Source organism: Salmo trutta, chromosome 7 (genome assembly GCF_901001165.1).
Source record: "Salmo trutta chromosome 7, fSalTru1.1, whole genome shotgun sequence".
Classification (NCBI taxonomy): domain Eukaryota; kingdom Metazoa; phylum Chordata; class Actinopteri; order Salmoniformes; family Salmonidae; genus Salmo; species Salmo trutta.
In genome coordinates, this window is record NC_042963.1 from 39,709,191 (window position 1) to 39,735,505 (window position 26,315).

The 26,315-nt window shown below is 44.1% G+C and overlaps 2 protein-coding genes and 1 long non-coding RNA gene across 4 annotated transcripts in view; 2 read left to right on the forward strand and 1 right to left on the reverse strand.

The window, feature by feature from the left end:
- LOC115197395 (uncharacterized) overlaps positions 1-702 on the reverse strand; it is a 16,303-nt gene extending 15,601 nt beyond the window's left edge. Inside the window, exon 1 of the long non-coding RNA XR_003879013.1 lies at positions 617-702. This is a non-coding gene — a long non-coding RNA (uncharacterized LOC115197395). The remainder of the gene's footprint in view (positions 1-616) is intronic.
- LOC115197393 (protein adenylyltransferase SelO-1, mitochondrial-like) lies at positions 530-9,192 on the forward strand. Its single transcript, XM_029758843.1, has 9 exons — positions 530-1,186; positions 1,365-1,568; positions 1,673-1,850; positions 2,304-2,434; positions 2,632-2,909; positions 5,804-5,972; positions 6,249-6,434; positions 8,017-8,173; positions 8,316-9,192. The coding sequence occupies exons 1-9, from the start codon at positions 585-587 to the stop codon at positions 8,541-8,543; spliced, it is 2,133 nt and encodes a 710-aa protein (XP_029614703.1). The 5' UTR covers positions 530-584; the 3' UTR covers positions 8,544-9,192.
- Positions 9,193-10,950: 1,758 nt separating this feature from the next.
- Positions 10,951-22,875, forward strand: LOC115197396 (mitogen-activated protein kinase 12-like). 2 transcript variants are annotated; one of them, XM_029758846.1, is made up of 12 exons: positions 10,951-12,541; positions 13,737-13,866; positions 14,339-14,397; positions 14,605-14,716; positions 14,848-14,877; positions 18,977-19,024; positions 19,396-19,510; positions 20,819-20,890; positions 21,158-21,237; positions 21,336-21,414; positions 21,634-21,807; positions 22,277-22,875. In XM_029758846.1, the coding sequence occupies exons 1-12, from the start codon at positions 12,423-12,425 to the stop codon at positions 22,342-22,344; spliced, it is 1,086 nt and encodes a 361-aa protein (XP_029614706.1). In that variant the 5' UTR covers positions 10,951-12,422; the 3' UTR covers positions 22,345-22,875. The 2 variants fall into 2 exon arrangements, with proteins under 2 accessions (XP_029614706.1, XP_029614705.1); XM_029758845.1 differs by lacking the exon at positions 14,605-14,716 and adding an exon at positions 17,109-17,223.
- Positions 22,876-26,315: the final 3,440 nt, after the last annotated feature.

A 26,315-nucleotide genomic window follows, 5' to 3' on the forward strand; every position in this document is an offset into this window, starting at 1 on the left:
TACATGATTCTATAACCCTAATCCCTAGGAATTAATGGGTTAATTTTGGGGATTCTGTTGGACTGGATTGAGAGATGTGGTTTGTTCATCTCTATCTGTCCTCCATTGTTTTCCTGTCTCTGTCTGAATGTCTCTGTTCGTACATACTGCATGTATGTGTGTGCTGTATACATATCGGGTAAGACCCTCAGACAACAGGTTGTGGATTCTGTGTGTGTGTGAATAACATTTTGTCTCAGATGGTCTGTATGCCCACCCTCACTGTAGTACTATCACTGTAAACAAGCCAAATATTGAAGCCTGAATTATGTATTGAACTATAAAAAGTTTAAAATAAAATATATGTTTTACTTTAAAAAAAATGTTTTTATTCTATTTGTACTTATTCTGTCATTTTATCTAACATATCTCATTAATTTAGACATTCAAAGATTCCTTGGCTGCCATCAGGCTGCCATGGCCAATGCACAAGTCTTAGTTCCGTCTCGTATCGTTTCCGGTAGGACCAATAATAGAGTAGCAAACCATTTCTGACAAACATCCGTAGTGCAGACCTGTGATTGCGTCGTATCTTGGAGGTGTGAATGAGGTCTCTGCTGAGTTTAAACAGACCTACCGGCTTTAGTTGGATGACTTCTTTAAAACTTCGTCTGGAACGGTCAAATTTTCTTCGCTCTGGTATTGTCGTCGTGGTTAGATACTTCTCCGCTGTTGTTATGGACGACATGGGTCTGGCGGTCAGTCGTTCTCCGCTCGAGCGCCTCGAATTTGACAATGTCGCACTCAAGAAACTTCCACTGGATACATCAGAAGAACCTGGGCCGCGAAGGGTGACAGGAGCCTGTTTCTCTCGAGTAATACCACAGCCAGTGGTCAAGCCCAGATTTGTGGCCGTCTCGAATGATGCTTTAGCTTTGCTTGGGCTGAACGCCATGGAGGTTCTGAACGACCCACTGGGTCCAGAGTACCTGAGCGGCTCCAAAGTAATGCCAGGGTCCGAGCCTGCAGCGCACTGCTACTGCGGTCACCAGTTCGGGTCATTCGCCGGACAGCTGGGGGACGGGGCGGCCTGCTATCTGGGTGAACTAAAAGCTCCAGCAGACCAGTGCCCCGAGCTGCTGCGAGAGAACCCCAGTGGCCGGTGGGAGATTCAGGTCAAAGGAGCTGGACTGACGCCCTACTCCAGGTTGGACAGTATTGCATAAGCATGACTAGACAGTTCTAAAAATTCTTTAGCTAGTGAATCTGTTTCCTCAGTCAAATTCATCAGTTTAAATACAGTTGACTATCATTGTAATTTAGCCTATGAAAATGTGCTAATGTTGTTGAATACATTACTATCATACTTTCTCTTCCATTCTCAGGCAAGCGGATGGGCGTAAGGTGCTGCGCTCCAGCATCAGGGAGTTTCTGTGCAGCGAAGCGGTGTTTGCTCTGGGCGTGCCCACCACGAGGGCGGGGTCGCTGGTGACCTCTGACAGCAAGGTGGTACGGGATGTGTATTACAGCGGGAACCCCCGCAAAGAGAGGTGCTCTGTGGTCCTCCGCATCGCACCCACCTTCATCAGGTGCGTAGCCTATCACATGTTCTCAGTCTCACAGTTATGGCAAATTACTTTAAGGAACAATACTAAAACGTGTCACTCTGATCATTGTGTTTGCGTGCATGCAGGTTTGGGTCCTTTGAGATCTTCAAGGCGACTGATGAGAACACAGGCCGCCAGGGCCCCAGCTACGGCCATGATGCGATCAGAGGTCAGATGATGGATTATGTCATAGAGACCTTCTACCCAGAGATCCAGCAGAACCACACTGACAGAGTGGAGAGGAATGTGGCATTTTTCAAAGAGGTATAGTATAAACACCACTAGATTCAGTGAAGGATTCATTATGTTAAAGTGTACAGTAATGCTCTTAGGCTTTATGAACTTGAAGGATATCCTTTTATGTCCTTCATGAAAGTAAAACTAATTTGACTCAAAGCAGACTGTAGGCCTACATTTGAGCGCTCTCTATCCTTGACCTTTTTGTCATGGATCCAAGAACACTGTTATCCTCTTATCCTGTTAATCTGCTGTCGATAGAGTGGGACGCTGTCTTAGCACACACTGTGCTATTAATGAATTTTATCATGAAAAATATTATTTGACCACCACAGCACAGTATATAATCCCTAAATATGTATTGCCTAACCCAGCACCTAATAAAGAGGTACATTTAAAGTTTAAACTACTAGACCCAAGTAATCTTTTCCTTCTGTTCTGACACTGGTGCGTGTTTGTGTGTATGTCCCTGACTGGTAGGTGATGCTACGTACAGCTCGGCTGGTGGCCCAGTGGCAGTGTGTGGGTTTCTGCCATGGAGTCCTCAACACAGACAACATGAGCATTCTGGGACTCACAATAGACTATGGCCCCTATGGCTTCATGGACAGGTACATCATACAGTACTCAGCAGCAGTCCATCTCTTCCACAGCAGTAGCATTGACTAGCATGGATGGCTGACCTGCTTTATTTTATTTTTATTATGGCCATCTTCAAACTTCAACTTCACTTTTAATGTACTTGTTACTGAATCCAAACAAGGGTCTGTCTTAACACTGCCTAATTCCCCCTCTATCTTGTCTGCAGGTTTGATCCTGACTTCATCTGCAATGCCTCAGACAACTCAGGCCGCTACTCCTATCAGGCCCAACCGGCTATCTGCCGCTGGAACCTGGCTCGCCTGGCCGAAGCCCTGGACCCAGAGCTCCCCCCAGGCCGGGCAGAGGCTGTTCTGGACGAGTACCTGTCCCTCTACAACACCTTCTACCTGGGCAACATGAGGAAGAAGCTGGGCCTGCTGAGGAGGGAAGAACCGGAGGACGAGATGCTCATCACTGAGCTGCTGCAGACCATGCATAACACAGGTAGGGAGAGGGAGAGAGAGAGAGACAGAGAGAGAGAGACATACTCACTGGACAGTTTATTAGGTACAGCCATCTACACTGAACAAAAATACATCGCCTGTTTCTTGAGCTGAAATAAAAGGTCCTAGAAGTGTTCCATATGCACAAAAAGCTTATTTCTCTCCAACTTTGTGCACAAATTTGTTTACATCCCTAAAAAATAAAAGCCACACAGCCATTTTCCAAGCAAGGACAGGCGTCACAAAAACCAGAAATACAGCTAAAATTAAGCACTAACCTTTGATGATCTTCATCAGATGGCACTCATAGGACTTCATGTTATACAATACATGTATGTTTTGCTCGATAAAGTTCATATTTATATCCAAAAACCCCATTTTACATTGGCCCGTGATGTTCAGAAATGCTTTTCCTCCGAAAACTTCCGGTGAATGAGCACATCAATTTACAGAAATACTCATCATAAACGTTGATAAAATATTAAACTGTTATTCAAAGAATTATAGATAAACATCCCCTTAATGCAACCGCTGTGACAGATTTCAAAAAAGCTTCACGGGGAAAGCACACTTTGCAATAATCTGAGTACAGCGTTCAGAAAGCAACAGCAGGCAATACAGATACCCGCCATTTTGGAGTCATCTAAAATCATAAATATCATTATAAATATTCACTTACCTTTGATGATCTTCATCAGAATGCACTCCTAGAATCCCAGGTCCACAATAAATGTTGTTTTGTTCGATAAAGTCCATTTATGTCCTTTTTGTTCGCGCGTTCAGTAAGCTACTCCATATGTAGGAAGCGCGCTGAAAATTTCACGTCAAAAAAGTTATATTTACGTTCGTAGAAACATGTCAAACGATGTAGAGCATCAATCTTTAGGGCCTTTTCAACATAAAACTTAAATAATATTCCAACCGGACGATTCCAATGTCTTGAAAAACGTAATGGAACACAGCTAACTCTCACGTGAATGCGCGCCAATGAACTCATGTCCACTCCTGAGTCTACAACTTCTAACTTTCTTTGTTCGCTCTCTGTTCACCATAGAAGCCTCAAACAACTTTCTAAAGACTGTTGACATCTAGTGGAAGGCTTAGGAAGTGCAAAATGAACCCAAAGTCACTGTATACTGAATAGGCCCAATCTTGAAAAACTATAAACCACTTCCTGGTTGGATTTTTTTCTCTGCCATATGAGTTCTGTTATACTCACAGACATCATTCAAACAGTTTTAGAAACTTCAGATTGTTTTCTATCCAAATCTACTAATAATATGCATATCCTACGTTCTGAGCCCGAGTAGTTAGCTGTTTAATTTGGGCACGTCATTCATCCGAATTTCCGAACACTGCCCCCTGTCACTAAAAAGTTAAAGAGAATTTGTCAGTACGTCCAACCGGCCTCATATCCGCAGACCACGTTTAACCATGCCAGACCAGGACCTCCACATCCGGCTTCTTAACCTGCGTAATCGTCTGAGACCAGTCACTGGACAGGTGATGAAATTGTGGGTTTGCACAACCAAAGAATTTCTGTACGAATTGTCAGAAACCATCTCAGGGAAGCTCATCTGCGTGCTCGTCGTCCTCACTAGGGTAAATGCTCACCTTCGATGGCCACTGGCACGCTGGAGAAGTGTGCTCTTCACGGATTAATCCCGGTTTCAACTGTACTGGGCAGATGGCAGACAGCGTCATGTGGGCAAGCAGTTTGCTGATGTCAATTTTGTGAACAGTGTCCCATGGTGGTGGGGTTATGGTATGGGCAGGCATAAGCTACTGACAACGAACACAATTGCATTTTATCGATGGCAATTTGACTGCACATAAATACTGTGACAAGATCCTGAGGCCCGTTGTTGTGCCATTCATCCGCAGCCATCACCTCATGTTTCAGCATGATAATGCACGTCCCCATGTCGCAAAGATCTGTACACAATTCCTGGAAGCTGAAAATGTCCCAGTTCTTCCATGGCCTGGATACTCACAAGACATGTCACCCGTTAAGCATGTTTGGGATGCTCTGGATCTACGTGTACGGCAGTGTGTTCCGGTTCCCGCCAATATCCAGCAACTTCCCACAGCCATTGAAGAGGAGTGGAACATTATATTCCACAGGCCACGATCAACTCTATGCGAAGGAGATGTCACGCTGCATGAGGCTAATGGTGATCACACCAGATACTGACTGGTTTTCTGATCCACACCCCTACTTTTTTTTAAAGGTATCTGTGCCCAACAGATTAATATCTTTATTCTCAGTCATGTGAAATCCACAGATGAGGGCCCAATGAATGTATTTCAATTAACTGATGTACAGTAACTCAGTAAAATCTTACAACATGTAACAATTTCTGTTTTATTATTGTTCAGTGTAGTACCAGGTCAGACCCTCCTTTGCCTCCTGAACAGTTTTTTTGTTTGTAACACCATTCTTGTTAAACCCTAGACACTTGTGCGTGAAAAGCCCAGGACGGTGGCCGTTTCTGAAATACTGGGTCTGGCGCGCTTGGCACCGACGATCGTACCACGCTCAAAGTTGCTTAGGTCACTCGTTTTGCCCATTCTAAAGCTCAATCGAACTGTAACCGAATGCCTGTCTGCCTGTTTTCTATAACAAGCCACGGCCACATGTCTGTAGGAGCGATCCATTTTCGTGAACGGGGTGGTGTACCTAATAAACTGGCTGGTGAGTGTACATAAAGCTATGGGGAATGAGGAGGGACAAACAACTGAGGGGTGTGCCGCAGAACACTCGGCACTGATGCATAGAAAGATCACTCACGGTCACATCATTCACACAGAACACATGTTGCCAGTAGAAGACAGCTATGACACTGACTAAGCATGACTGATTTAATCTCTGATCCTTCTCTTCCTGGACACCAGGAGCAGACTTCACCAACACATTCCGCTGTCTGAGCCAGATCCCCTGCCCCACTGAGGGAGATGGGGAAGCAGAGGAAGGAGTCATCAAAATGGCCAAAGACCTCCTCCTGGAGCAGTGTGCCTCTCTGGAGGAGCTCAAGGCTGCCAACAAGCCCAGCATGGACCCACGGTGAGAGAATATATTGACATGAGCAATGAGAACACAGGTAATGGTTTATTGGAGCTTCTTGGTCTTGGGTCATTGAAGCTGTAGTAGAGCTTTGGAATTTGGTCAATAATACAGTAGTGGACATAGTTCATTGGACGGACATGATCCTCTGACCCAAGTTTGTCTATTATAGTCCTTCATCTCTTTCCTCTGCCTCTCCCTTCTATTATTATAATTTTTTTGAGATCACATTTTTAACATTTTGCATTAAGATACCACTCTCCCTTCACCCTTCAGTGAGTTGGCCATGCTGCTGCAGTTGGCCCAGAGCAACCCGTCCCTGTTCCAGATGATATCAGACCGGAGGACGGTGGCCATGCAGCTGGAGAAGCTGGGCAGGCTGAAGGAGCTGCTTGAGGCTGATGAGGTAGAGGTCAAGGCCAAGCACAGGGAGGACTGGGCCACCTGGATCACCTCATACAGGCAAGTGCTTGTATTTTTAAAGCATCTCAGAAAAAGTCCTAGGAATCCTGTTAACCTGTTTTAAGACAACACAAACTCCCAGCTCAGGGTAGGTTTTAGGATCTTGCTAAGACACTGCTCAGACAAACTCTGAGCCAGGAGTAAAAATAAACTCACAAAAGTTTATCCGCTAGTAATCGCAACAGTTTGAGGTACCGCAAAGGAAAGGTAGTGATGACACTCATTGACATTGTTACAAATGATTGGAAATAACCAATCGCGATGAGGCATGCCAGCTGTGAACGCTATAGCACGCTTCAGACAACCACTGTGAATGTGACTGTACATCAAATGTTGCCATGGTAAAATGTTTGATATAATTTTTGCCTGACACGATCACTTTGCCTACTCTTAATTGTTGCCGATGTGATTGCACTGAATCATACAGTATGATGGTTTTTAAAAGCGGAATTTTGATAATATTACTGCTATATCAACACACTCGTCACTCCTGTTCAACAACTTTAAATCGCTTTGGCACAGTAGGCATCAAGTTACTTGACAATAATGTTGCAGAAAATGTTTGAAAGGTTTAGAATTTTCACCGAACACAATCAGTTAAAATAGGACCTAGATGCTTTCAATTGCCCAAGTTATAGGCATTTAGGAATATATTTTTAGCAATGTGATATTGCTCTCCAAAGGGATAACTTTAAATAACATAATATAGGTTGATTTAAATAATGTATTAGTCTAGTGGTTCTAAGTATTTAGGCATATGATGTGAATTAGGCCTCATGTCAAATCATTCTCAAAAGATACTGTTGCATGTAGGCCTAGATTGTTTGTTTATAGGCTGAGCATATCGAATTATCAAAACATTATTTTAACAACTCCGAAGCAATTGCCTGTCTATGGTGCAGGAACCACTGACTCGCTGCCTTTTTTTCTATTATCAAAACACCTGCTGTTAACTCCTTAACAGGTTAGGACGCTTCATGAGGTCTCCTTAATATCTGTGACTAGGTGGGACTCTTATGACTAAAGAGGCTTCATGCATATCTTTTATTTTTACCCATAAGATTAGGGGTAAAATGTCTCTTCTCAATAGTTACAACTAATTCTCTACTCTGAGATGCTTTGTGGATACAGCCCCAGGTCTTCCTGTCTTAATCATTATGATCCAAAAGGCAAAACTGATCCTAGATCAGCACTCCTATTCCACGCAGTGAATACAGGCCCTGAATTGAACTTGCCTTTTTCTCCAACTCAGTGTTTGACACTATATGAAGGTAACTCTACCACCAGATATATTGCTTTAGAAATGTAGCATTGGGAGATGGAGAGGATGAGAAGGGAAGGGAATAAAAGCTTAGAAAAAAGCAGGTTGGTCTAATGTTTGCAGTAGAGGTGGTGTTAGTCGCAGTTATTTGACTATGCCAGCCCATCCTCTCTGAACACAGTGGGGGGTTTCATTAGGCACCAAATGGAAGAAACCTGACATCGGGAGGGACTAACTGCATGCTTGTTTTTGTTCTCTGTTGCAAAGCATTTTTCTCAGGTGTGCCCTAATGAATCTAATTCTGTGTTGTGACTGGTGCAGGGAGCGTCTGGCTCGGGAGGTTGAGGGCCAGAGTGACGTCCAGGCACTGCAGGAGGAGAGAGTGAAGGTGATGGATGGCACCAACCCACAATACGTCCTCAGGAACTACATTGCCCAGAATGCAATAGAGGCAGCAGAGAACGGAGACTTCAGTGAGGTCAGTCTCCGATCAAGCAATGATGTCACCAGAACAGTAGGATTCTCAAAAGGAAGGAAAAAACATGCTGTCTCTGCCTTTACTTGCTTCTCTGGATTTCCCTCTCATGGTTTGATCTTTCTCACATCTCTCTGTGTCATAGGTCCAGCGGGTGTTGAAGGTTCTGGAAAAGCCTTTCTCTACCCAGCTGGGTCTGGATCAGCCGAGCTGGCTGGGCCTGGGGGGGGCGGAGGGGCAGAGGAATGAGGATGGAGAGGAGGAGGAGGAGGCACAGCAGGGGGCAGAAGCAGCATCATCCCGAATGCGTGTTCCCTATGACAGCAAGCCCCCGGTTTGGGCCAATGAAATCTGTGTCACCTGATCTTCGTAGTACCTTTCCTGACAGTCAACCCACCTAAAGTTACAAGCGAGTCACTCAGTATTTTCTTCACCTCTGTTTACCTTTACCTCTCCACTCTCTCGCTTTACTTGGGTGGGTAATGTCAAGGAAAGTACATTTATGAGTTAAGATGCTACTATGTCAATCAGTCAGTCTATAGAGGAGAGGATGTGTTAAGAGTTTTAGCAAATTTCAGAGTACAACCCCAGAAATTTGAAATCACACCTTTGATCCAAGTGACAATTACATTTATGGAAATATCACGCCTTTAGTAGAGCTATACTCTTAATACAGATATATATATCCCGCTCTGTAGATCTGCGTAGCCTATTGGCTGTCTGGTTATGAATGACGGCCCAGACGTCCAGTCCTACAGTGACCCGTCTGAGTCTGAGAGACTAGGAGTATCACCTCAATATACCAAATATCATGTGTCTGTATGCGTGTGAAAGGGAATGATTGTATATGGAGATTTACATATCCTCTGAATCGTACAGAATGGTTCATATATGTGTATGTGACTGACTGAGCCGCGAATGACTTAGCACACAAGTATAACATAATTGTCAAAATTTACACTACCGGTCCAAAGTTTTAGAACACCTCATTCTCATTTGCATATTAAATCATAAAATATATGTATATTTCCCATGGTTTTCTTGGTTGACAATAGCAGTTTTGAAGCTTCCTGGAAAATGTAGGCAATACATAGAATGTTATCATGACCTACAACAACGTTGTGGTGTTCTATTTGTGCAATGAAGCACTAAGTGGTCAGTGTTATGGCTGCTATGACATATATACACTACTGGTAAAATGTCTTAGAACACCTCATTCAAGGGTTTTTATTTATTTGGACTTTTCTACATTGTAGAATAATAGTATAGACATCAAAACTGAAATAACACATATGGAATCGTGTAGTAACCAAATAATTGTTGAACAAATCAAAATATACTTTATATTTGAGATTCATCAAATAGCCACCCTTTGCTTTGATGATAGCTTTGCACACTCTTGGCATTCTCTCAACCAGCTTCACCTGGAATGCTTTTCCAACAGTCTTGAAGGATTTCCCACATATGCTGAGCACTTGTTGGCTGCTTTTCCTTCACTCTGCAGTCTGACTCATTCCAAACATATCAATTTGGTTGAGGTCGGGGGATTGTGGAGGCCAGGTCATCTGACGCAGCACTCCATCACTCTCCTTCTTGGTAAGATAGTCCGTACACAGCCTGGAGGTGTGTTGGGTCCTGTTGAAAAACAAATGATAGTCCCACTAAGCCGGAACGAGATGGGATGGTGTATCGCTGCAGAATGCTGTGGTAGGCATGCTGGTTAAGTGTGCCTTGAATTCTAAATAAATCACAGACAGTGTCACCAGCAAAGTACCTCCACACCATAACACCTCCATGCTTTACGGTGGGAAATGCATATGTGGAGATCATCCGTTCATTCACACCGCATCTCACAAAAACACAGCGGTTGGAACCAAAAATCTCCAATTTGAACTCCAGACCAAAGGACAAATTTGCACCAGTCTAATGTCCATTTCTTGTGTTTCTTGGCCCAAGCAAGTCTCTTCTTATTGGTGTCCTTTTAGTAGTGGTTTCTTTGCAGCATTTCGACCATGAAGGCCTGATTCACACAGTCTCTGAACAGTTGATGTTGAGATGTGTCTTTTACTTGAACTCTGTGAAGCATTTATTTGGGCTGCAATTTCTGAAGCTGGTAACTCTAATGAATTTATCCTCTGCAGCAGAGGTAACTCTGGGTCTTCAATTCCTGTGGTGGTCCTCATGAGAGCCAGTTTCATCATAGAGCTTGATGGTTTTTGCGACTGCACTTGAAGAAACTTTCAATGTTCTTGACATTTTCCGTATTGACTGACCTTCATTTCTTAAAGTAATGATGGACTGTTGTTTCTCTTTGCTTATTTGAGCTGTTCTTGCCAAAATAAGGCTATGTTCTGTATACCCCCCTTGTCACAACAACTGATTGGCTCAAACGCATTAAGAAGGAAAGAAATTCCACTATTTAACTCATGAAGCTGGTTGAGAGAATGCCAAGAGTGTGCAAAGCTGTCATCAAGGCAAAGGGTGGCTATTTGAAGAATCTCAAATATAAAGTATATTTTGATTTGTATAACACTTTTTTGGTTACTACATGATTCCATATGTGTTATTTCATAGTTTTGATGTCTTCACTATTATTCTACAATGTAGAAAATAGTCAAAATAAAGAAAAACCCTTGAATGAGGTGTTCTAAGACATTTTACCAGTAGTGTATATATGCCATAGCAGCCATAACACTGACCACTTAGTGCTTCATTGCACAAATAGAACACCACAAAGTTGTTGTAGGTCATGATAACATTCTATGTATTGCCTACATTTTCCAGGAAGCTTCAAAACTGCTATTGTCAACCAAGAAAACCATGGGAAATATACATATATTTTATGATTTGATATACAAATGGGGAATTTGCTTTTGTGGCTTGTTCCTTGGTCACTTGAATTTCTTTAACTTTTGATATGTTATGGCTCAAAGTTTAGCTGTTCATAATATTGAAAAAGCCATTCCATTAAAATGATATTTTTGGAAGTTGGAAGGTTTTACTCAGAGGTAAAAAGGAAAACTGTGTGCACTACTCAAACGGCTTGTCTTCTCTTGGGCAGGGCTCAAGTCTGTTAATATTGATCAGTTGGAGCTTTTCTCTCAAAAGAAAGGAAAAAACATTGATTATAATAGAACGGACTATCCTAAAGTTATAATCCCTCACAAAAGCCAATGAGATTCTTACATGATCGTTTTTATTTCTTTGTTATTAAATTAGATATGATATTCAATATATTATCTTCTGAGAGCTTCCTCTATATGTGAATTGTAGTCAGTAAACTTCAACAAAAATATATTTTGGCTGTTGTCACTTTATGCACACCCATGCATAGGTCTACATATGCACAACAGTATAGTCTACATTGATTTATATTCCCGCTTGTCTCTTCATGTCTAGATTATGTAACATTTCATGTGAAGTATTGATGTTGCTCATGTTAAACAGTAAATACTAGAGCCTGCCACACCTACCATAAAATATATTTTCTTTGTTTCTTTGCAGAAATGTTCAGAAAACAGACTTGAAGCAATTTTATTTAACTGTTTCAAGATATGCTGTTTCTTTCTCCCAAACATGTTGGACAAGTTTGTGCAGTGTATCCTGGTATTGTGTATCTTATGTCTGTTCCTCAGGCCTACACACAACTTTGCGAGTCTCTCCAACCAACCTTGGCACTGTGGGAGGAATGTCTGTACCCGTGTGGACTCCTCAATGCACATGTCCCAGCAAGCACTGAATACACTACACTGTAGGCTACACCTCAACATGGCCAATGCAGAAAGACATTTAAGGAGCAGCAACATCAAACAGGCCTGTAAAGATTTAACTTACACACAGTCATACTTGTATTCTATCCTGGGTTTGACTTGTATACCATTGATATTCTGATCTTCCAGGTTATATAGTTATCGAATAATAGGGTGCTTTCTTGAAACTATATTCTACTCTGCAGACATGCCAAAATGACAAACTTGTCACAGTTTATTTGTCCAAACAGAACTCATACAACATTAATCAGCAGTTATATTGTGCACACAGCAGTGGAAGTGCTGTCACTACGCTTCATAAGACGCGGGAGTGGCTGTGCTGTGGTTGACCCCTGCAGGCGGCGCCTAGTTGCGCGTTAGACGCGCTGCGTATACGGTGACGAGAATTTCAAGAACGCATAGGTAGGACAATGGGTGTGTAAACGAAACTGGGAAATCACATCTTGGGACACAGTGAATTTGTTAAAAAGTGGTAAAATAAGATGTCGAGCAGGACCAGACCTGGCTACTGTCGCCAGGACGTGAACAAAACCACCTGGGAGGTACCGGAGCAGTACCGGGAACTGAAACAGGTGGGGACGGGGGCTTACGGTACAGTCTGGTAAGTGTCGTGGCAACTGGGGTCGGAAGAGATGTAACAATTATGTATGTTTTGGTGCACTTTGACATAGTTAAGGCTATTCTAAATGTTGTACATACATAGATATAAAGCGGTGATGTTAAATTTCGCATGTGACTAGGTTTTGTTTGTTCTCAGTTCGAGAGAAAACAGCACCTCTTGAGTTTCAGGCCAAAGCGAGGGGCACTTCCTTATTTGAGGGCAGATTTCTCTTTATCACCTCAAACCATTTTGACATTTCTCAGCCTTTTTGCGTTCTAATCTCACTGGTCTTTGGAAGTGCCCATCTTGAATAGGGTACTCATTCTGATAATGTAGGCTAAACTAGAGCCTAGAATAGAATGACAATATGTATGAAACTCATATTAAACTAAGTGTGTATTATTCCTACATCACTAAAGTTAAACGCTCAGAGACAGATCTTTAAATAATTTGCGCATTGCCATTGCACTCTAGTCACATTACCTTTGTGTGACTGGCAGCATATGTCCTTACATTGAGTACAACAGTATGAGCCATAATGCATATAAAATGTAGTTGTCAAACAGGGAAATGGTTCCAATCGTTTTTGGCACCATTCATTTAAAAAAATATTATATATATATATATATATATATATATATATATTTAACTAGGCAAGTCAGTTAAGAACAAATTCCTATTTCCAATGACGGCCAAACCTGGAAGACGCTGGGCCAGTTGTGTGCTGCACTATGGGACTCATAATGTGTGATACAGCCTAGATTCGAACCAGGGTGTCTGTAGTGACGCCTCTAGTACTGAGATGCAGTGCCTTAGACCACTGCCACTCGGGAATTCCCATAGGGGATTATAGAAACACTTAAAGAAAGGGCTGTGTGTTGTATAGGCTCTGTGGGCGTGTCCAGAGTTGTGGACTGGGTGAATGCCAAAATGTAACACAAGATCAACTCAGCCTTCCAATGTGGTTCATTTGTATTTGTTGTGAGTTGTACTACAAAGAAGCATCACTTTCTATGTTTGGCTGGGAAATGGTTTACAGATGGTGGGAAGGGATGTTTAAAAATGGAATTAACCTGATTCTGCAATTGTATAGGACTCAAAGCTTAAATTAAGGTTTTAAATCACTTTTTGAGGACCTTTTACTTCTTTCTCTCGCCCTCCAACACCTCAACCTCATCTCCATGTCTGTCTCCAGCTCTGCGGTGAACTTCAGGACAGGGACCAAGGTGGCCATTAAGAAGCTCCACAGGCCCTTCCAGTCTGAGCTCTTTGCTAAGAGGGCCTATCGGGAGCTGAGGCTGCTCAAACACATGAAACATGAAAATGTAAGACCTGCAAGCCTATAGTCCAAAATCAACTCTTATCCTGTTTCAATGCATTACTTTAGTCCTTGAGGTTTGTAGTCCTCAAGATGTTTCCCGCCCTGAGTGACACTAAGTAATTGCAATCAAGTAGGACAGCAGGTAGCCTAGTGTTTTAATAATATATATATTTTTTACTTGCTCACCCACAGAACAGCAAAATAACATGGAAAATTATAAATATTTCAACAAGAACATAACTGTATATTAATATCAATCTCTTCCCGTTGAGCCAGTTACCGAAAGGTCGCTGGTTGGAATCCCTGAGCAGGCTAGGTGAAAAATCTGTCGATGTGCCCTTGAGCAAGGCACTTATCCAGAGTGACTTACAGGAGCAATTAGGCTTAAGAACATCTGTTAAGTGACTTAATATAATATCAAATACAACCCTTATTAAATACCTCATGAGTTGTTTCTGTTCTCTCCCTGGGACCAGGTTATTGGCCTTGTCGATGTATTCACTGCAGACCTCTCCTTGGACAGATTCCATGACTTGTGAGTACACTTGTTTTCATATTTGGGCACAATAGCTCACGAACCTCAAGTAAACTTAAACAGGAGACACAATATCCACATTCCACCTACTGGATATTTAGCAAAGTCTTTGTTCCATCTTTCCTCTTCATGTTGGTTGGTCATTGTGAAGATAAGACATTTTAGTCTCTTGCAATCTGTCCCTCGCCCTCTCTCGCTGTCTCTCAGCTATTTGGTGATGCCCTTCATGGGAACAGATCTGGGGAAGTTGATGAAGTTACAGAATCTCTCAGAGGACAAAGTACAGTTCCTGGTGTATCAGATGCTGAAGGGACTCAAGGTGTCTTACATAGCCACAAACAATCTCATAGATAAATACTTCTACACATACAGTTCATAAATACAATTTGATTTGACCCGACCCTACTGCTCTATGTTATTGATGGAAATTGTTGTTATCTTTTATTACAGTATATCCATTCTGCTGGCATCATTCATAGGGTGAGTGAATCTCCTTTTTCCTGTGTGTATCAAATCAAAGTTTATTTGTCACGTGTGCCGAATACAACAGGTGTAGTAGACCTTATAGTGAAATGCTTACTTACAGGCTCTAACCAATAGTGGGAAAAAAAGTATTAGGTGAACAATGGGTAAATAAAAACAGCAGTGGAAAATAACAGTAGCGAGGCTATAAAAGTAGCGAGGCTACATACAGACACCGGTTAGTCGGGCTGATTGAGGTAGTATGTAGATATGGTGAAAGTGACTATGCATATGATAAACAGAGAGTTGCAGCAGCGTAAAAGAGGGGTTGGGGGGGGGAGGCACACAAAGCAAATAGTCCGGGTAGCCATTTGATTACCTGTTCAGGAGTCTTATGGCTTGGGGATAAAAACTGTTGAGAAGCCTTTCTCTCCTTGACTTGGCACTCCGGTACCGCTTTCCATGCGGTAGTAGAGAGAAGAGTCTATGGCAGGGGTCTTTGACAATTTTTAGGGCCTTCCTCTGACACTGCCTGGTGTAGAGGTCCTGGATGGCAGGCAGCTTAGCCCCAGTGATGTACTGTGCCGTACGCACTACCCTCTGTGTAGTGCCTTGCGGTCGGAGGCCGTACCAGGCAGTGATGCAACCAGTCAGGATGCTCTCGACGTTGCAGCTGTAGAATCTTTTGAGGATCTCAGGACCCATGCCAAATATTTTTAGTTTCCTGAGGGGGAATAGGCTTAGTCGTGCCCTCTTCACGACCATCTTGGTGTGTTTGGACCATGACAGTTTGTCGGTGATGTGGACACCAAGGAACTTGAAGCTCTCAACCTGCTCCGCTACAGCCCCGTCGATGAGAATGGGGGCGTGCTCGGTCCTCCTTTTCCTGTAGTCCACAATCATCTCCTTAGTCTTGGTTACGTTGAGGGATAGGTTGTTATTCTGGCACCACCCGGCCAGGTCTCTGACCTCCTCCCTATAGGCTGTCTCGTCGTTGTCGGTGATCAGGCCTACCACTGTTGTCGTCTGCAAACTTAATGATGGTGTTGGAGTCGTGCCTGGCCATGCAGTCGTGGGAGTACAGGAGGGGACTGAGCAAGCACCCCTGGGGGGTTCCAGTGTTGAGGCTCAGCGTGGCAGATGTGTTGCTAATTACCCTTACCACCTGGGTTGGCCCGTCCCAGGATCCTTAGCTTAGTGATGAGCTTTGAGGGTACTATGGTGTTGAACGCTGAGCTGTAGTCAATGAATAGCATTCTCACATAAGTGTTCCTTTTGTCCAGGTGGGAAAGGGCAGTGTGGAGTGCATTAGAGATTACATCATCTGTGGATCTGTTTGGTGGTATGCAAATTGGAGTGGGTCTAGGGTTTCTGGGATAATGTTGGTGTGAGCCATTACCAGCCTTTCAAAGTACTTCATGGCTACGGACGTGAGTGCTACGGGTCTGTAGTCATTTAGGCAGGTTGCCTTTGTGTTCTTTGGCACTGGGACTATGGTGGTCTACTTGAAATGTTGGTAGTACAGACTCAACCAGGGACATGTTGAAAATGTCAGTGAAGACACCTGCCAGTTGATCAGCACATGCCCGGAGCACACGTCCTGGTAATCCGTCTGACCCCACAGCCTTGTGTATGTTGACCTGTTTTAAAGGTGTTACTCACGTCAGCTATGGAGAGCGTGATCACACAGTCGTCCGGAACAGCTGATGCTCTCATGCATACCTCGGTGTTGCTTGCCTTGAAGCGAGCATAGAAGTGATTTAGCTCATCTGGTAGGCTCGTGACACTGGGCAGCTCGCGGCTGTGCTTCCCTTTGTAGTCTGTAATCGTTAGCAAGCCCTGCCACATAAAACGAGCATCGGAGCATGATTCAATCTTAGCCCTGTATTGACGCTTTGCCTGTTTGGTTTGTCACAGGGCATAGTAGGATTTCTTGTAAGCTTCCGGGTTAGAGTCCCGCACCTTGAAAGCGGCAGCTCTACCCTTTAGCTCAGTGTGAATGTTGCCTGTAATCCATGGCTTCTGGTTGGGTTATGTACGTACAGTCACTGTGGGGACGATATCCTCAATGCACTTATTGATGAAGCTACTGACTGATGTGTACTCCTCAATGCCATCGGAAGAATCCCGGAACACGTTCCAGTCTGTGATAGCAAAACAGTCCTGTAGTTTAGCATCTGCTTCACCTGACCACTTTTTTATAGACCGAGTCACTGGTGCTTCCTGCTTTAATTTTTGCTTGTAAGCAGGAATCAGGAGGATCGAGTTGTGGACGGATTTACCAAATGGAGGGTGTTACGCATGCCTCTAGTAAGAGGGAACGCAATACCCTGCTACAACTCAACTCTCCGTGGTGTGAAAGAGGTATGGACTGTAGGTGTGAGTAAGGATGACAAAAGGCAGAGAATTACTGTTTACAGGAAATTTACTCCATCGCACGGTAATTTTGGGGAAAAGGGGCTGGACGGAACCAAAGCAAAGAAAGTAAATATCAAGCCCCCTCTCCTACCTTACCTCCCTACCCACTAATTACCTAATTAGCAACACCTGGTGCACTAACCAAAATACAGGGGGTGGTCCGCCCAGGTCTTACCTAGTGTGCATAGACAGTAAACTACTACGGGTTATGTATGCCCGCGTGCCTCTTGCCTAAGCACTCCCTAGGTGCCTTCCCCTTCCCCCCTGGGAACAAATGAAACAGAATAACACAAACAATTTCAATAATCAAAACACAGCATCCTATTGACACACAACAGACATAACCAATCAGCTCCCTCAGCAACTACTAACATAGTACATACCAAATCTCTTAGTAACAACCAACATGCTATAACCCTCAGCCATTAGCCTCCTCTCTCAGCAATCATCTCGTTTTCTGAGTAACATAACATTGGCTTATAAATCTTCAGAAGGAGTTGGTAATTGGAGACAGCTGTGTCCTGACGAGGGGGCGGGGTCAGCTCTCCAATCATCAATGGGGCTGACCAATCAGCTGCTTGTAGAGAATTTCAGGAATCCATTTCCTGAAATACACACATGAAAATACACAAACCACAACACAGAAACTGGGGAACGTAACAGAGGGCGATGGGGAGCTTTGTGCGTATTGCTGTATGGAGTACAGGTGATCTAGAATTTTTGTTTCCCCTCTGGTTGCACATTTAACATGTTGATAGAAATTTGGTAGAACTGATTTAAGTTCCCCTGCATTCAAGTCTCCGGCCACTAGGAGCACCGCCTCTGGGTGAGTGGTTTCCTGTTTGCTTATTTCCTTATACAGCTGACTGAGTCTTAGTGCCAGCATTTGTCTGTGGTGGTAAATAAACAGCCACAAAGTATAGCTGAAATCTCTCTAGGCAAGTAGTGTGGCCTACAATTTATCACAATATACTCTACTTCAGGCGAGCAAAATCTAGAGACTTCCATAGAATTCGTGCACCAGCTGTTGTTTACAAATATGCACAGACCGTCCCCCCTCGTCTTACCGGACTGTGCTGTTCTATCCTGCTGGTGCAGTGTATATCCCTCTAGCTGAATATCCATGTCATCATTCAGACACAATTCCGTGAAACATAAGATATTACAGTTTTTGATGTCCCGTTGGTAGGATATTCGTGATCGTACCTCGTCTAATTTATTGTCCAGTGATTGCACGTTGGCAAGTAATATTGACGGTAACGGCAGCTTTCCAACTCGCCTCTTGCGGGTCCTCACGAGGCATCCTGCTCTGTGTCCTCTATCCCTGCGTCTCCTCCTCTTGCAAATAACTGGGATGTTGGCCCTGTGGGGTGTTCGGAGAATGTTCTGTGCTTCCTGCTTGTTGAAGAAAAAATCTTAGTCTAATCCGAGGTGAGTGATCGCTGTCCTGATATCCAGAAGCTCTTCTTTGCTGTAAGATACGGTGGCAGAAACATTATGTACAAAATAAGTTACAAATAACACGAAAAAACCCCACATAATAGCGCAATTGGTTGGGCACCCGTAAAACTGCTGCCATTTCTTCCTGCGCCATTTTCACACGTGTGTGTGTGTGTGTATGTACGAGGCCTGTGTCATGCAAGTGTGCGTGCGTGTGTGAGGCCCCTCAAAATGACCCACTTAATGTTTGTATCTGCAGGACCTCAAACCTGGGAATCTGGCTGTTAACCAGGAATGTGAGCTTAAGGTACACTGTCACACACACAGTGCTCTGATAACCTAAATAAACATTCCACCATTGTGTCCAGCTCCACTGTCAATAACTCAGTCTGTGGCTTAACGGCCTCTGCACAGGCCAACAGACAACATTTCGCTCTGTTGTCATGGTTTGATGTTTGAGCACAGTTTTGCAGCAGTGATAACTTCCATAATAATAACTTGCATAGTATGTCGTAGTCATAAACTGTCCCATTGATGTTCAATGTATTATTAGTAGGACTGATTTTGTAGATTGCATATGATGGTGATACAGTTTTACCTTAATTGAATGAAGAGCACGTCTGCTGAATGACTCAAATATATTGTCCAGTAATAATAAAAGCATGTTGTGTCTGTCAGATCCTGGACTTTGGCCTGGCGCGGCAGGCGGACAGTGAGATGACAGGCTACGTAGTGACTCGCTGGTACAGAGCCCCAGAGGTCATCCTCAGCTGGATGCACTACACCCAGACTGGTCAGTACACTACGCACAACTAATCTTAACTGGTCCAGGATTTGTGTTGGTAAGCCACTGATGGTTAAGGCTAATACTGGGATACATACAACTGATCCTAGATGGGATCCTCTACAAGGATGTAAAGTAATCTGAGTGGTCTACGTAGACCGTGTCTACCGAATGCATTGCATACTGTATGTAGTGTACATTGAAGCCTATGGACGATGGTACAATGTCCATTAAGTGGTTGCTCTGTTCTGTATTTTTTTGCCTAGTGATAAATGCACTCAAACATGGTTTTATCAACTCTGAACACCAGTCATGTTATGAGGTCCTTTCTATCAAAAACTGTTTATTCATGACTGTCTTGTCAGGAAACTTAAGGAGAGAGATGCTGCTTACAAACACGGCAAGGTGACCAGGGACAATTGTATGGTTAAACAGTACAGATATGACCTACGGACAACGCAATCACCATTACACTGCCCTCACCCACCTGGACAAAAGGAATGCATATGTGAGGATGCTGTTTATTGTCTGCAGCTTGGCCATAGTGCACTCTAAGCTCACCACAAAGCTCACGGCACTGGGACTGAACTCCTCTCTATGCAATTGGGTCTTGGACTTCCTGACGGGCCATCCACAGGTGATGAAGATAAGCAACATTACCTCCTCCGCACTAATCCTCAACACGAATGTGTCCTCAGTCCCCTCCTGTACTCCCGTATACCCACGACTGCATGGCCTCACACAGTTCCAACTCGGTGGCGGCACGACAGTAGTAAGCCTGATTTCCAACAACAGTGAGACGGCCTACAGACACACTGACAGCGTGGTGCCAGGTAAACAACCTCTCCCTCAATGTCAGCAAAACAAAGGAGCTGATTGTGGACTTCAGGAGGAACCACGTTTGGTACGCCCCCATCCTCATCAACTGGGCCGCCGCGGAGACGGTCAAAAATGGCAAGTTCCTCAGCAGTTTGAATCGGTCAAACCACACGGACACCTTGGTGCAGAAGGCACGACATCGACTCTTCATCCTCTGGAGGCTGAAGAATCCTCTACAAGGATGTGTTCTACAGGATCACCATTGAGAGCATTACCCACCCCCCCCAAATGAACATTTACCCTGCCCCTCCCCCGATGGACATTTATTGTTGTAAATATATGTTTCATTCACTTCTCTTTTTGACCTGCACTGTTGGAGCTCAGAGTTGAAGAATTTCACTGTAACCTGCAATTACATCTGCGACCCTGTTCATGTGACTAATAAACTCATCTAATGTAATCAGTTAACAGTATTCTCTCCTTTTCTTCTCTTCTTAGTGGACATCTGGTCAGTGGGCTGCATCATGGCAGAGATGCTGTCGGGGAAACCACTGTTCAAAGGCAATGACCGTATCCTGATTTGACGTGATCTGACCTGCCCCTGAGCCTTCCCATCCACTGTTCCACAATACACTTACACAATTCTATTACTGTGGTTAATGCTGTTTATTGTGGAATCATGCGTGTTTCCATTTTTACTCTTCAGTTTGCCTGACTATAACTAGATTCTACCCTTACATGGCCAGGTGGTTCTGTTTCACCTTTACTGTAGATGCAATGTGTTTTTCGATGATAATGTGTTCACTATGTAGTTTGACCTTGACCTGTGGAGCACAGACCTGGATCAGCTGACTGAGATCATGAAAATCACCGGGACGCCCACTCAGGACTTCATCACCAAACTGCAGTCTCAGGATGTGAGTCATACACATACTGTACTTACAGGCCAAATACATACTATATGCCGACATACACATTGGCCTTGATTTAAATATGTTGACATTCTATTTCTCAGGCTAAAAACTATGTCAAAAGCCTTCCCAAAGTGCAAAAGAAAGACCTTCAGGAACTCTTTTCCAAAGTCAACCCACAGGGTAAAACTATCACCATCGCATATAATGTATAGTGAATCTGCAGAATCCCATCGTCATGACTACTGTGTGCTGTCTTTATCTCTCTGTTTAGATGTATGTATTCCCTCTGTTCTGTTTAGATGTATGTATTCCCTCTGTTAAGTGTATTGAGACTGTGATGTACTTTTAAATGAAACTTCACTTGATTTTATTCAATATCTCCCTTCCTTTCATCTCCAGCGGTGACAGTTATAGAGTGCATGCTGCTGCTCGACCCAGAGAGTAGGGTGACGGCAGCGGAGGCCCTCGCCCTGCCATACTTCTCAGAGTTTAGAGAGCCAGAGGAGGAGACTGAAGCCCAGCCTTACGACCACTCGGTAGACAACTCTGACTTGCCCCTGGAACAGTGGAAACGTAAGGAGAAGGGGAGGGCTGTATTCATTAGGCACCAAACAGAAGAAAACGGACTGAAACAGGGAGAGATTACCTGAACTTGTCCAATAGCAACGATTGTTTTTGTTTTCCATTTGCAAAACGTTTTGCTACTGTGTGCCGTAATGAATACAACCCAGGACAGAGGGGAAGACTGTCAATAGGGACTAGTTTGTTTTCATTGGTTAACATTATTACATTAAACCATTATTGAAGGCGTTTTTAAAGGATATCCAGAGGTCTTGTTTGGTGTGAAAGTCGTCACGCTCTGAAGGCCTTCCTGGAATAGGGAATTATTTTTTAGAATGTTTGTGTTGCTGATGGATTTTACAGTGAGCTACTGCAATATGCATATTTGCAGGATTTCATTCTCTACAATGAATTTCAATGAAAATCCTATATGTAAACACTGTTATTTATGTCTTCTCTTCCTCCATTTGTTTGTTCACAGGTCACACGTTCACAGAGATCTTGTCTTTCCAGCCCCAAGTGGTTGAGTCCAGGGAAACCGCACTGTAAGGTGCAGCGTCGCACCTGGAAACCAACCCCCACCCACCATTTGTTTTTACAAGTGTCCTCCTCTGTTAATCCAACGTTCTCAGACTCTAATTATGGGTTTACTTCTTACATGTGTACATTTTCAGCCATTTTCACACCACTGTCTTGTTGGCTCCTGGATCAAGCGCTTATCAAGACAACGATGTTTGTCCTTTAGGATAAGACGTTGTTTGTCCTTTGACCAGAATTTTAGGACATTTCCATGTGCGTGTAGCTGTGTAGTCTAAACATGTCTGTGACCCCTACTGATGTTTCCTTAACCTTGTCATTTCCTTTTATCACTTTAATGAACAATGGTACAGGTCCAAACATCTGAAACCATTTACTAGAGTGTGAGCACAGAAGCAGTTATTTACGTGACAAAGATTGCAGACACATAAAAACCATTGGTGGTCTGTAAAACATTGCACTATTTTTTTTTATATAAGCCATTTACTGTAATTTTGCTTACATTGGATATTTCTTTTTTTAATTAAAACACCATTGTTTAAAGAAGTGTTTTTTTTTCTTCCATGCATACCTCTTAGATATTTATATAAAGGATAATCCGCCTGACAATAAGTCAACTCTTTTGTGAGAAATGCTTTTTTTATGTTTTGTGTTCCCTTTGCCATCTCTTGTTGGATACAAACCTGTATTGCTGCTTTCAAGATTGGTACAATAAGGAAGCTTCTTACCCCCCAGTTATGGTCATTTCCTATCAGATAACAGTAGAGGGCAGCACCTTCACACAAACATGTTTTCCAGGACAGACGGGGCTCCCAGTATTATTGAAGTCCTCGACAGTTTCCTCTTCATCATTTATCAAACATAATGAGTGATGTTCTGTGTATGACATTCTGTGTTTCAATCATTTCTCAATATTATCTACAGAAGAACACCTTAATATTGAGTCGCACCCAACCTTTTTCCCTCAGAACAGCCTCAATTCAAAGTGTCAAAAGCGTTCCACAGGGATGCTGGCCCATGTTGACTCCAATGCTTCCCACAGTTGTGTCAAGTTGGCTGGATGTCCTTTGGGTGGTGGACCATTCTTGATACACGCGAGAAACTGTTGAGCATGAAAACCCAGCAGCGTTGCAGTTCTTGACCCAAACCTGGCGCCTGGCACCTACTACCATACCCCGTTCAAAGGCACTTAAATCTTTTGTCTTGCCCATTTACCCTCTGAATGGCACACATACACAATCCATGTCTCAAGGCTTACATTTTTTTATTTAAGCGGTTTCCTCCCCTTCATCTACACTGGATTAAAGTGAATTTAACAAGTGACATTAAGGGATCATGACTTTCACCTGGTCAGTCTGTCATGGAAAGAGCAGGTGTTCTTAATGTTTTGTACACCCAAGGGTATTACCATTCATATTGTTAAAATCTGATTCTCAGATTCTACTGTTTCTTCAAATTTTACACCAACTGCAGAATGTAACAAGGTGGTCTTGACTGACCCCTGATCTCCAGGATCCTAGGTCCCCTCAACCAGAGGATGTGCATCCTCTCTAAGTCCCCTCCAACCCTTCGGTGAGTGTGTATGTTGCGTTATCCATCCCTTCAAGGTGCTTGATATGGTTCAGTCAGAAGTCACCAAGTTCTTGACCTAGCTCAGACAGGAAACGTTTTGGAATTTTTTTTTGTACCCTCCTCTCTTCTACCGCCCCACCACTGACCACCCTCCTCTCCCGCCCCACAACCGACCACACCTCCTCTCTACCACCCCACAACCGACCATCCCATCTCTCTACTGCCCCACAACCGACCACCCCTCCTCTCTACCACCCCACAACCGACCATCCCATCTCTCTACTGCCCCACAACCGACCACCCCTCCTCTCTACCACCCCACAACCGACCATCCCATCTCTCTACTGCCCCACAACCGACCACCCCTCCTCTCTACCACCCCACAACCGACCATCCCATCTCTCTACCACCCCACAACCGACCATCCCATCTCTCTACTGCCCCACAACCGACCACCCCTCCTCTCTACCACCCCACAACCGACCATCCCATCTCTCTACTGCCCCACAACCGACCACCCCTCCTCTCTACCACCCCACAACCGACCATCCCATCTCTCCTCTACTGCCCCACAACCGACCACCCCTCCTCTCTACCACCCCACAACCGACCATCCCATCTCTCCTCTACTGCTCGACCACTGACCACCGCTCCTCTCCTGCCCGACCACTGACCACCGCTCCTCTCCCGCCTCACCACCGACCACCGCTCCTCTCCTGCCTGACCACCCCTCCTCTGCTTAATCCCAGCCCCCGTCCCCGCAGGAGGCCTTTTGGTAGGCCATCATTGTAAATAAGAATTTGTTCTTAACTGACTTGCCTAGTTAAATAAAGTTTTAATTAAAAATAAATAGTCCGTGTAGCTATTTATCATTCATATTGCTTGAGGGATAGAAGCTGTTTATTACCTTTTATTTAACTAGGCAAGTCAGTTAAGAACAAATTCTTATTTACAATGACGGCCTATGAACAGTGGGTTAACTGCCTTGTTCAGGGGCAGAACGACAGATGTTTTTACCTTGTCAGCTCGGGGATTCGACCTTGCAACGTTTCTGTTACTAAGCCTAGTGGTTAGAGCGTTGGACATCTGCCACCTCTGTGCAAGAGCCTGTTGGTGTCAGACTTGATGCACCGGTACCTCTTGGCGTGCGGCAGCTGAGAAAATAGTCTATGGCATGGGTGGTTGGAGTCTGACAATTTTCTGGGCCTTCTTTTCACATCGCCTGATTATAGAGGTCCTGGATGGCAGGGAGCTCAGCCCTAGTGATGTACTGGGCTGTCTGTACAACCCTCTGTGGAGCCATGCAATCAAGGGTGGTGCTATTGCCATTCCAAGCAGTGATGGATCAAGTCAAAATGCTCTCAATGGTACAGCTGTAGAACCTTTTGAGGATTAGAGCGCCCATGCCAAACTTTTTCAAGCTCCTGAGGGGGAAGAGGCACTGTCTCGCCTTCTTCACAAGTGTGCTTTTTAGCTTGAAGTTGCCTACCTGCTCCACTGCCACCCCTTCAATGTGGATGGGGGCATGCTCACCCCCCCGTTTCCTGTAGTTCACGATCAGCTCCTTGGTCTTGCTGGCGTTGAGGAAGGGGTTGTTGCTCCGGCACCACACTGCCAGGTCACTGACCTCCTCCCTGTAGGCTGACTCATCGTTGCCGGTGATCAGGCCTACCACCGTTGTGTCGTCAGCGAACTTGATAATGGTGTTGGAGTTGTGCGTGGGTGAACAGGGAGTACAGGGGGGAACTAAGGGTCAGCGTGGCGGAGGTGGTGTTACCTACCCTCACCACCTGTGGTCGGCCCATCAGGATGTGCGGGATCCAGTTGCAGAGCGAGGTGTTCAGACACCGAGTCCCTTGGTGACGAGTTTGGAGGGGACAATGGTGTTGAACGCTGAGTTGTAGTCAATGAACAGCATTCTCACATAGGTAATCCTCTGATCTAGTTGAGTGAGGGCAGTGTGGAGAGCAATAGAGATTGCTTTGTCTATGGATCTGTTGTGGCGGTATGGCATGGTGGAGTTTAATGTGTGCCATAACCAGGTCCTCAAAGCACTCCATGATTACAAAACTCTGTGGTGTGAAGCCTTAAGAGTTCTTAGGAACAGGAATGATTGTGGTCATCTTAAAATTACTGTGAACTGTTCTGCACATGCTCTGAGAATGCGCCCTGGAATACCGTCAGGGCCCTAGGCCTTGCAGGTGTTAACCTGATTAAAGACCCTTCTCACGTCGGCCTTGGAGAGCGAGATCACCCAATTCTCAGGGTCGGTGACGGCCCTCACACCCGCCTCGATGTTGTTGTCAATATGTTGACTATATGACAATATTTTAGATTGAGAATAATTTTATTACACAATTTCTGATATATCACATATGTCTTTTGTTTTATTTTCCTGCCTAAGTAAAATC

Excerpts from the sequence above, each read along its gene's own strand:
- LOC115197396 (XM_029758845.1), top strand. The coding sequence starts at position 12,423 with ATGTCGAGCAGGACCAGACCTGGCTACTGTCGCCAGGACGTGAACAAA. Across the intron at positions 12,542-13,736 it reads GGGGCTTACGGTACAGTCTG|CTCTGCGGTGAACTTCAGGA; the intron begins GTAAGTGTCGTG and ends GTCTGTCTCCAG. Across the intron at positions 14,398-14,847 it reads TTGGACAGATTCCATGACTT|TATATCCATTCTGCTGGCAT; the intron begins GTGAGTACACTT and ends CTTTTATTACAG.